The sequence below is a fragment of the Quercus lobata genome, chromosome 10 (genome assembly GCF_001633185.2).
Source record: "Quercus lobata isolate SW786 chromosome 10, ValleyOak3.0 Primary Assembly, whole genome shotgun sequence".
In the NCBI taxonomy this organism is placed as follows: domain Eukaryota; kingdom Viridiplantae; phylum Streptophyta; class Magnoliopsida; order Fagales; family Fagaceae; genus Quercus; species Quercus lobata.
Window position 1 is genome coordinate 9,296,872 of NC_044913.1, and position 12,029 is coordinate 9,308,900.

General features: G+C 33.7%; 1 protein-coding gene across 1 annotated transcript; it reads right to left on the reverse strand.

Annotated features, from left to right (window-relative positions):
* Positions 1–633: 633 nt before the first annotated feature.
* On the reverse strand, positions 634–11,747 carry LOC115966013. The gene is made up of 13 exons (XM_031085344.1): positions 11,453–11,747; positions 10,839–10,986; positions 10,272–10,417; positions 9,388–9,589; positions 8,943–9,202; positions 8,331–8,445; positions 7,880–8,105; positions 7,508–7,650; positions 7,211–7,377; positions 5,734–6,006; positions 5,608–5,639; positions 3,775–3,980; positions 634–2,164 (listed from the first exon to the last, which is right to left on the reverse strand). Exons 1-13 carry the CDS (start codon positions 11,690–11,692, stop codon positions 912–914), a joined length of 3,411 nt encoding a protein of 1,136 aa, XP_030941204.1. The 5' UTR covers positions 11,693–11,747; the 3' UTR covers positions 634–911.
* Between the last annotated feature and the right edge of the window lie 282 nt (positions 11,748–12,029).

Genomic DNA, 12,029 nt, shown 5'->3' on the forward strand with positions numbered 1-12,029 from the left:
ATCTCTACTCAGAATGCATTTCATAGCTTATAGGAAGTGGAATGGAGTTAGCAAAAAATTGAGATGTTTGGCACTTTTTTGAGTTTCATCATGACATGCATTTTCAATTTAATACATTTTGCGTTTTTCATTTCTTAGAGTAAAAATGGAAACCTGGAAAAGTAGAGCGATCAAACGTCCTTGAACCAAAAGGGGCCGGGAGAGGTCATATTTTTGGCTCCTTTGTTATGGCCCCCTCGACCATGAGCTGCACCTTCTTTTTCCCATCACGGGGTTCTATTGTTCTATACTTTAATTTTTGTTTTATTCCAAATAATTTATAATTTTTCTATTATAGATCATGTTTTATTTTAATTATAAATGTTTACTGAAAGATTAAGTGATAGTAAAAGGAAATGTTAATGAAACTTGAATGTAAAAATTTAATTAATAATTTTGTATCTCAAAGAGAATGATAAATAGATTCTAAATAATAAAAAAAATCAAAAGTTAAATAAATATTATTTAATTAATATTTAAATAATTGAAAAAAAGCCCCACCTAAACTTTTTGCCAAAGGCCCCAAATTTGTTGAACCGGCCTGATAATGGGGTTATGATGACAAAAGAGAGAAATATAGAAAGTTAGTAAATGTCAAAGAAATTTTGTCTATGCGTTGGGGGGTTACCAGGACCTCCTAACAATCACATATATATAAGCTTGATTATTCTCACAATCATTCTGATATAATCCAATATATAGTATGTTCATAGGCTTTTATAGAAGCCTTACATGCTTATCAAATAACAACTAAGCAACTAAGATAGCACCTAATAAATCAAATAACAATTCTAATGGGTCAGTGACGTTGCTGGATGCCATCTTCAAATTATCTCAGGAAATCCCCATGCAATTCGTAACAGCCATGATTTTTATGGCACAGTAGTTTCCAATTTTCTGTTCCTTTTCCTGTTCCTGTTGCTGTTCCTGTTCATGTTCCTAGAGTTCTTGTCCCTACTCCCAGAGTTCCTGTCCCTTTCATTTGCATTAGTCTCTTCTTCCCCTTGGTTACCAGTGTCTTTAGGCTCTTCATCCTCTTGGTCACCATTGTTATTATCCCCAGAAGATTCTGGGAAACAGTTTTCCGAGTCCTCCTGTGAGATAAGCAGAAGAATTCCAGATAAAGCTGTCCTCAGACCGGTTCGAAAACACTTCTCAGCAGTGTCTAGCTGCTTTATCTGTCTACGCAAAGCATACAATTCATTCACAATCTGTGGTAAAAATCCCATCAGGAAAAGTATAAGCATGGACACTCCAAATATAGTCGCTTGCTTGGGTGACAATTCCTTGTCCAAGAGAACCAAAAAGAGAGCAAATAAACATACTTCACTGGAAACTGAGATGATCTCAACCAACTGAACTCTTTTCTTAATAAATGGCTTCTGGAGAACAAGGAAGAAGAGCTGCAAAGAAGTGATGCATAACAAGATTATAACGGGAATCTTAGAAGACCAGGTATTCTTATAGGCACCACCCATTGCTCCTAGCAAAACGCGTCTCACAGACTCAAGCAACGTGTAGTATACCCTGAGTTCCATAAACAGTTTTTGGATAGAAGGTGCTTCTGCATGTGTTTGAACACTGCCCCCAGAAACCTCTACCCCTTCAGTTTTGTCATCAGGGGCAATGATCTGATAATCACCATGTGTACCAGCACTTGTGCTGGACGTCAATGGAACTGTCGGAGTTGCTACGGTTCTTGATCTTGTCGGAGGAATACGACTTGGCCTAGTTGAACGGGACATACTTTGTGCTGAACTCGTTGGAGCCACGTCAGAGCCACCAGAAACCTCTTCAGCTTCGTCATCAGGGGCATCACCATGTGCATCATCACTGCCCCCAGAAATAGGGCCTCTTAAATCTTCGAATAGAGGCCCCAACATGGTTAAGCAATCAGAGTTCTTTTCGTTATTCCATGTCCATTGGCCTTTATTACCAGGACCCAAATTTACTCGGGCTATTCCGGGATTTCTCTGACCTACTTGAATCACTTGATTATCTTCATTGTATAGAACTAGCTTTGCAAATGTAATACCGGTAGTAAGGAACCAGAGCAAGTCCAGCAGTAGAAAAGACACAGCAACCAGAATCAGAGTGCCAACTACAATCCCTGATGTTGTTCCTCCTTAATTCAAAAAAGTGAGAAAGGCTTAAGCCACATAGTTATGTAGTACTTGAAGTTCTTAGCATTAACCAATGACAAAGAGCATGTAAATGTGCAAAAAATGTGAATCTTGGTGTTCTAGATACACATTTGCGTAACTCTGATATGACGCTGTCAGATAACTATGCTATGATGGTTGTCATGCACATAGAAGTGATTTGAGTTAACGTCCAAAAAGTGTGACACCTCAGCTGCATTGCAATTATTAAATATGTGAGGAAATTCCCTAGACCAGTTCTGGTGCCAACCAAAATGATAATTATTACGTCCATAAGACTTTTATGAACAAGACAGGAACACGCCACTAGTCCATTACATATTTGGAAAATAGTGTATACAAGATTATTTGATAATAAAAACAAAGAGAAAATTACACTTTACCACCTTAAATTATACCTTAGATTACACTTTGCACCCTAAACTATTCGAATACACAATTTGCACCCTTAACTATGATACTTGTTACACTTTGCACCCTAATGTTAGTTTTACTATTATCTTACATGGAATTTTCATGCACATGACATGCACGTGTTTTGCTTAAGTGGAACAAAGTTAAAAGACAAAAAAACCCCTCTTCACAAAAAATCCCCTCTCACACATACAAGTACAACTATCTCCCCAAATCAAAACCCTCTAACCCTAAATCCCCAAATCATAAATATTTTTTTCCAGATCTCTCACACATAAGTTGTTCTTCCTGTTGTTTTTGTTTATATTTAAGCATGCGTTAGTCTCCTGGTAAACAATTTCACTGAGAGCAAAGGCATGCGTAAATATGAACTGAATTTAAAGCTCATTGAAACACAAATGGTAAGATAAATTTTATCAAAACATACACTAACAGCAACTTTCTCTGGAAACTATCCTCAACTTTCATTTTCTCTAATTGAACATGCCGTTCAACATGTATTATCTAATTCAAAGGAGGACATAATACATGGTCTAATCAAATTCTTTAACATTCACTGTAACAGCTCCAGATTGTTCTTGAGATAAGACTACAAAGTTGGAAAAAATTCTTTAAGGTTACAGAGGGCAGTACGGCTATACCTGTAAGTGTGAGAGAGAGCTGGAAAAATAATAGGAAAGAAGTTTTTGTTTTAATGATTGTGAAGAGTATTTTTGTCTTTTAACTTTGTTCCACCTAAGCAAAATACATGTACATGTCATGTGCATAAAAGTTCCGTCTAAGATAACTGTAAAACTAACATTAGGGTGCAAAGTATAATAAGTGTCATAGTTTAGGGTGTAAATTGTGCATTTGAATAATTTAGGGTGTAAAGTGTAATCTAGGGTATAGTTTAGGTGGTAAAGTGTAATTTCCCCAAAAACAAAAAATTAAAAAACCTTGCTCATTCTATGGCATATCATAATGAGAAATAGCCAATTCCTTGATTAAAGAATTCAATATAAAGAGAGTTTAAAGATGCTAATATGGGGTTTGCAACTAGTTTAAAAAAATAAGAAAAGGGCAAGCAGCATAATTATCTTTTAAAACTCGGATTTTGCAAGATAAATGCATATTTAAGAATTCATATATGGGGGGAGGAAACAAGCTGTCAAGTTACCTCTAATTAGAGCAGCAGAGGCCTCACAAATATTAGGCACTGCAAGATTTACAAGGAATATTTCAAATCGTGGGAATGCAAGTACTCCATAACCCCTCTGCTTTTGCTTCCTAGATTTTAGGATGGCAAGGAGTAAAGCATGCAGCAGTATTAAACTTCCACCAATTAGGGCTAACCAAAACATGCTTCTACTAAAATCCTCCCACCTACACAAGACAAAATCTAGTTAGATATTACACTGATAAATAAACGAGTCTGTCTGGTACTTCAAAATCCAAATGATGAATTCACAAAATTAAACAAAAATGAATAATAGGGAATTAAGTATCAAGTTTGTCCTTTTGGTTTGATCAATAATTTGAAATAATTAAAAGCATGAATGGTTTTAATTTTTCATAGAACCTACAAAGAATTATACATTTAAATCACTAGCATACCAAATGGTCCATTGCCAAAACTCTTTAATTTCCATTCAACAGTTCTTTTAAAATAAAAATAAAAAATAAAAAATAAAATTGACGAAATATTCCTTCATCGCTTTCATAGTTTTTCTGATTTATATTGAATATTTTTTGAGCAAAAAAAATCTGAATTGAATATTTCCATTTTTTTGTGTCTAAAATCCATATGATAGTGCATGTAATTAAAAAAATAAATATATATATATATATATAAAATAAAAAAATAAAAAAGCAAAGACCTTATATTAGAGAGTATGAGGTTGTGTCATGTGAAGCATTCCTTGAAGTTCTCTTTATTTAGGGTTCTAAATCAACAAAGTTTGCATTTATATCAAAGTATTAGTTCATTAAATTAACCAATAGAGTAAATGCTTATATTAATTATCTATAGTTGTGCATTAATTATTTATATCAAATAAATTTATATGATTATTTTTATAAATTCTATGTAAGAGATAATTTTAGTTGGAATAATAATAATAATAAATTTAGAATATGACATTCTTACTCATTATTAGTTGCTTTGACAACAGTTGACACAAGAGCCATAAAAAAATTAAATATTTGTGAATTCACTAAAATAAATCTTAGTCCTTTAAATTTCCTAATTTCTTTCAGTCACATGTTATATGTGTGTGTGTTTTTCATATAATTTTTCTACGATTTATATGAGAAACAATAATTGAACGATATATGCATTTTTTTAGTAGGCATGAAACATACTTATCTATATTAATCACTATATCATGCAATTTTCAATTTGTGAACACGGGAAAAATGGGTTTTTACCCCTTTCACCCAAAACAAGTAGCAAAATGCTCATGTTCTGAACTATTTTGAAACTCAATTTTTAGAAAATTGAGTTTCAATGAAAAACTCGATTTGACGAAAATCGAGTTACTTGAAAAAAATACATGGAACTCGAGTTCCAGGGTTTTTTTTAAGTTTGATTGCTTATAACTTAATTTTCTAAAAATCGAGTTTTTCATTGAAACTCAATTTTTAGAAAATCTAGTTTAAAATAGGGGCATTTTGCTTGATAGTTTCAGAACAATGGCATTTTGCTACATGTTTTGGGCTAAAGGGGCAAATGCCCATTTTCCCCATATATATAGCGTGATTTCTATTTTGTCTATAAAATAACTAAAGATTACCATTTTTTACAAAGAACTTTATTCAAAAAAAAAATTATTGATCGATAGTTTGGTGATATGAATCATAAATGTCTTTATTGGAAATTGAAGTGCCAACTAATTATCCTACAAGATTCTTGGCAAACTTATTGAAATATTTGAGAAAACTAACAATAAGTTACACTACATATAGTGTGGAAATTTAGTAGTAGATAGAAATAAGAGGCCTCATAACTTACCCGTCTGAAACAGGTTCTGGTCCACTATCGTTCTGCAATTGTACAATGCATTCTATCACAAATTTTATTCATTGTATGATTAAAGAAGCCAAAAGCAAATCACAAAAAAAGGTAGAATTTTCCGACCTCAAAGTATGTTATATATTCATCTGGCTGCAACCTCTTGGATGGAAGAGAAATCCTATGCTGCACATCCGAAAAAATTCCTGATTCATGAATTTTAGACCCATAGGAATTTGAGTTGACAGGAAAACCTGAGTGAGTGTGACCAGTTTTCCATGGAAGACTGAAGTAGGGAATGCTCCATCGCAAAGCCCTTGCAAATTCATAATACTCCACTGGCAGTGTCACTGCCAACCATCTAGATAATGCAAAAACCTGAATATGACCTGCCATTCTCTATATAAAAGAGAAAAGGAAAAAATGCTACTTAGTTCTACAAGAATGATGCAATTCATAAGGTTTGATAAGATATTTTTATCAGATACTTTAAATAATAGTTACACTAATCTACCCACCAACAACCATATATAGAGTCCATTTGGATACAACTTATTTTGCTGAAAACTGAAAACATTGTAATAAAATAATTTTTAAATATGTGAATAATACCGTGAGACCCATTTTTAATAAAAAATTGCTAAAAAGCGAAGTTTGTGAGTCCCATGAACAATGTACGGAATCCACTTATATTGCTGAAATGTGCACTGTACATTGAAGAAAATTCAACAACTGCGGCTAAAAAAAAGAGGGAAACGCAAAACTTAAACGTGCAAAACGTGAATCCAAACCGCACCATAATGTTTGATAAGTCCACAAGAATGATGCAGTTCTTGAGGATCCGCTGTTATCTTCCAAATTGCCAATATTAGAATAACACTCCAGCCCACAAAATCCCACCCTAAAGAGGTCAATCCTAGCTTTCCATCTTTGGAAGAAGTACCAATAGGCTCTACAGGATTTAGTTAGGCATAAGAAGTCATACAATATGTTCAAAAGTCTCAAAACCAATGAAAATATTTAAAGAACTCAATTATATATTAAACTTTATGTATAAAAATCAAGGAAAATTATTCTGGAAGTGAATTATTTTTACAGGAGGAAAACGCTTAATTTTTTCCACAGTATTTCTAATTATTGCACTTGATTGTCAAGAGGCTACATATGATCATAGTGCAATAACCTGCTGGTACATTTTGATTAACTTCTAGTCAAACCTTAGAAAATACAGGATCGGCCAGAAAAAAAAAAAAAAAAAGCAGATATGTTCTGTACATCGGAAAGATTTTGTTTAGCCATAAGTGAAATGCTTTGCATGGATAATAAACATACTTTAGAATGAAGAGGTCACCAGTAATGTGTGTGGTGTCTTATTCAAGGTGATCCAAGAAAATTTTTGGTGCACATCAACATGCTATCAGAGCGTTTTTTGGAGCCATGATTGTTTGTCAAGAATGTCATTTAAAGAAATTTGTTTCAACCCAAAGAGTTGTAAGATTTAAATTTACCCTTTTTATAGCATTGAACCTCTGTAGAATATTATCATGGTATAACTAAATAATTAATTAAAGAGCTAACTGTTCAAATGAGTTAGATATCATACAAAAAGATTACTCGCAGGATCAGAAAAAGAAGAAAATGATGTTGAAAATGTCCCGATGGAGGAAAGGCTTGCGATTGAAACTGTAAGCAGCCCGGCAGCAATAGATGTCGCCACAAATGAAGCAGTTGCAAGTGTAGAAATTACAGTAGATATTATGGGCACAGAATCTGTATATATTTTTTTAACCTTACATCAGTAAATAAATAAGAAAATTAAAGAGCTTAAAAACGTCATCTAGGGCTGAGTTGTCGGACTACAATTGAGCTGACAACAAGAGACAAGAGTGAGAATACTTACAGTGCCTTACTATTAGAAAATTGGAACGTAAATTTTTGTTTCCAGCAACATCCCTAGCTACGTTTTCGGGAACAATGAGAGATACACTATCATTTTTTGCTTCTATCACCACAGCATATTCTCTTTCACTTCTATTTTGAAAGCTGAAAATGGTAGTGATTATCATTGGAAAGGAACAAAAATGAAAATATGTTGAGTAAATATGCCATACTAATTAAAATATTATTTCCATCAAGAACCCAAATGGTGCGTAAAATAGTCAGCATCATGTTTTCTCATTTGTGTGTGGGTGCATAATGTATGTGATGTATGTGTTCATGTACTGGTTAATATGCATAGATACAAACACAAAGGTAACCAAAAATGACTTGCCTCAGTAATATCCCTCCGTCGATTAATATTTTAGTAGAGTCGAAGCCATATACAGGCTCCATGAATTTTATCGTTATAGAAATGCTGGGTTCTCTTGTCCTCATATGGAATGGTGTACTCAAATTTACATCAGGCCACGGAGAATCTGAAAGTGTACTCAACCTTAGGTCAGGCCTCAAAGAATCTGAAGGTGGTGTAATCAACTTTACCTCAGGCCTCAGAGAATCTGAAGGTCACATTTATATCTATTAGGAGGAAAGACTCTACAAATAGACAATTAAATATAAAGCTTTCCTAATTGCATATAATCTCTCTTTTTATTTTCCATACTCCTAATTATATATAACTGTAGAAAACAAACTCTCTACAGAATATTGAAACAGAATTTTGATTCCACAAACAGATGATTTATTTTCTCTTTGTAACACTTGTAAACTATTGTCAATCATACCAAATAGGAAAGTAATTAGTTCGACTGAGGAAAATGGAGTCCCTTGTCTGCTTATTATGGAGTTTTCATCAATTCTTATAGTGACTACAGCCATGCCAGATTTACATTCGACAACCTGAAAGGAGAGAGTGAAAGTGAGTAAGTAAGAAAAGGTATGAGAAAAATAGGTCCTAGAGATATAAATATCAATAAATGTTCTCACACACACGTTAATGTATACTCTGTACACACTATCTCCACAATTTCACATGCAATATCCATATTTTTTAAGGATGTCCACATTTAAAATCTGAAGTTGGTAGTGTGTAAGGATGATGTACAATAATGATGGTGTGATAATCAATACCCATTTGCATTTTATATTAACGGGAGGTTCAAGATGTGCAACCATGTAAAAAAAAAAAATTTAAATGATTTTAACTTTCCCAATACAATTAATGGCTCCAATGTTCTCAGTGACCCAATTCAAGATGATGATGTGCATTACATATTATACAAAATATAAATGAGCCATTCCAAATTCATACGACAACTAAACAGGCTTCTAACCTATAAACCAACTTCTATTCTCATTGCTGAAAAAATAAAACAAGGTTGTGAGAACCATCTGACCTTAAATTCAAATCTGTGATGCCAAGGATCTTCTTTACGTAAAGCCAGAGGAAGTGTGCCCTGACTCACTGGGAAAGAATATAAAATTTTCGGTTTGATAGAATTTAAAATTTCTGCAGATGAGTTCAGAACAGGTGCTGGAAAGGTTAAACAGATCCTTAGTTTAATACACTTATTAGTTGCTCGCACCAGTCTAGTTTCATTATTAAGTTCAAGTTGCCATTCAGGAACGTGAGTAGTTAAGTTGATACTTCGTCTATCTGTAGAATTAATGAACACATTGACAACAACAACAACAATCAATCAAAAAATCAAATTAGATAAGGTCAGTAACATAAACAAGAATAGCTATGAAAGGACATGTCACATATAACTCTTCCTAAAAACAATGATACATATTGCCTATTGGGAAAAAAAATCCTATGGAAATAAAAACTAGACTCACCGAAAAGTAGAGAGAAATTTGAATTCTTGTTTCTTTCAAATCTGTTCCCTGCACTGTCAGCACAAAAATTCTTACTCATTACCAAAATCACTAGCCCATACTGAGCAGTGGATGATAAACCCACAAGGACAGAATATTGGAGGTTTGGCTGTAGAATTTTGAGTGAGTTCGGTATAACTTGGCCAGCACCATAGACCAAAAGCTGTAAAGAGTTTTCCAAAAGTGATGAAAATATTAGAATTCGGTTTATTATTCAGTCTAGACAACATAACTACTCTGAGAACCTAGATTATGGAATTCAATTTACACATCTACTCAATTAACATGATGGACAGTTCCATACGAGGAATTTCAAGACATTTGTCAGTGATTCAAACATTTTAAAAGGATGATTATATCATATATTGAAAAGTGTTTCAAGCAGTGTTATTATAAAATATCCTTATGGAAAAGATCTGATAATAAATCCTTGACTAGGGAGATAATCCACCATTATTACTTGTTGCATGTGGACTCCATTACACTAGAGAGAACTCCATTTTATCTTTCTCAAAATCAACCAAAGCCATTCTTCAATAAATAGAAAGGTTGAGAACAAATCAACCTAAAAACCACAATTCTAAAACACTATAAATTAGGGGTGTTCATAGTGAGGTGCAGTTTTAGGTCATTTATAGCACCACACTTTGTAGTACAGTTTAGCCAAAACTATAACTACACAGCACCTTATTTTTGCAGTCACATGTGCGGTGTGATGTGATTTAGAGTTTAGCCAAAACCATGCACCGCACTTCATTTTTGCAGTCACATATACAGTGCAATGTATAAGAGAGAACATAAATCAATTTAAAGCCTTTTAACATGTTTGTTAGCCACCTACTCACATTGCAGTCATTAATAGACGAGCATACAAAACTTCCTCCACCAGTAGGTCCAGTACAGGGTTCACTGAAAGATATATTTATAGAAACATTCAGATCATTTGTGAAATTAGTTGAGGCGGTGATATTTGCCGTTGGCGGGACTGTATCTGCAAAATTAAGTAATAATATGAATCAGCTAAGTGTACAGAAAAAATATAAGTCAACATGATTGCAAGAAAATCTAAACTGGATTGTTAACATCATAGACTCGGTTTGGTTTCAGCAGGCTTGATAAAGTGTTAAACTAAGCTTCAATGTAAACAGGGTGTGTTTAAGTCTTCAAGATTAAGAATAGAAAGGTAAAATTTATGCAGTTCATACAAAATTGAAAATTGAGTAGATGGGTTTTGTTAAATTAGAAATTGGTTACTAAAGAAGAACACAATATAAACTCATGGGAGGGTAAACATTTCTTCATAGACATAACTGTTGAAGACTTTCAAGCAAGAAGGTCTTATATTAAGTTAGAGTGGTAATTGAAGAAAATATAATAACAATTAGAAAAAGAATAAGAGGAAGGTTCCTAACCAACAGTCCAGTTATAGCTACCGCAGCCAACTCCTTGAGACCCGTTGGGGCAAACCTCAAATTTATGATTTCCATCCTTCAAGCCTTCACACAAAACCGTCCCATTTTCACATTCAGACGCAATTATGCGGCCAAAGCCATCATCCAGCTGCACCAACAAGTTTTTTAATGTGGTAAGTGGTAGAAAAACCAAAGTTTTCACAATAAATCAAACCATGATGCAGCTTCTTCACTTCCCACTTACCATTGAGTTAGAAAGCAAAACACACACACAAAGCAACAAACAAAAAAAATTCCAATAATTTAGCTTGGCACCAGGAAGAATATAACTAATCATTCATTATAATACAAAAATATGTACATATGAATAAACAGAATTCCAAATAGTTTTCTTGATTAGTCTAAAATCTAAAAGAAATTTCAAGGTCATTACATCCTTACAGAATGGAAAGACGTGCTAATTACTTCTTTAAATTAACCAACTCCCTTACATTAACTTAAGAACCATGAAACATATAAACTCATGAGAGAGAGAGAGAGAGAGAGAGAGAACAGAGCACCCGAAACAAAAGGCAAGTAAAACTTGCTCAAAGCATTGCTATAGCTTAACGTACCTTGCAAGTGATGTTACAGTTTGTGCAAGCGCTACTCCCACCCACAAGAACTTCAAAGACGAATACGGTTGAGTTGAGATTTGAGAATGCATGGGGAGTCTTCAAGAACTTCACAGTGAGCTCTGAGTCATCACAGAGTGCTGTGAAACTCAAAAGAGAAAAAACCGAGAAAAGTAAAGCCAGCAATGGAAGCTTGAGCAAGCCCATTTCAGAGTAAACCTTAATTGATGTCTGAGACATGTACAGACCAACAATTTATAACCAAAAAAAATAAACACATTTGTGGGGACATTGTATGGAAACAGTGTTGTAAATGAGATTAGTTGGATAGAAAATAGATTATACAATGGATCGTAGAGGTAAGAGAATGACTTGAGAAGATGAGTGCAAGTTTGGACTGTTTAGTTGTTGATGAAGTAAGAAAGTGACATAAGAAGATGACGTAAGGATAGTACACATGAGACTAAGAGCACCAGATCAGTATAATAGAAAAAGAGGAATGTTGTCCACAATTTTTTCATAACAAATTTTATGTAGTAGGTTGTTATGAGATGTTAGCAGTAGAATAGAAAAGTAA

Bases quoted from the DNA above. Each gene is read 5' to 3' on its own strand.
- LOC115966013 (XM_031085344.1), bottom strand. From the start codon at position 11,692: ATGTCTCAGACATCAATTAAGGTTTACTCTGAAATGGGCTTGCTCAAG. The intron at 10,418-10,838 runs GTTAGGAACCTT...TTAATTTTGCAG, and splicing joins TAGCTATAACTGGACTGTTG to ATACAGTCCCGCCAACGGCA. The intron at 8,106-8,330 runs GTATGATTGACA...TGTGACCTTCAG, and splicing joins ACTAATTACTTTCCTATTTG to ATTCTCTGAGGCCTGAGGTA.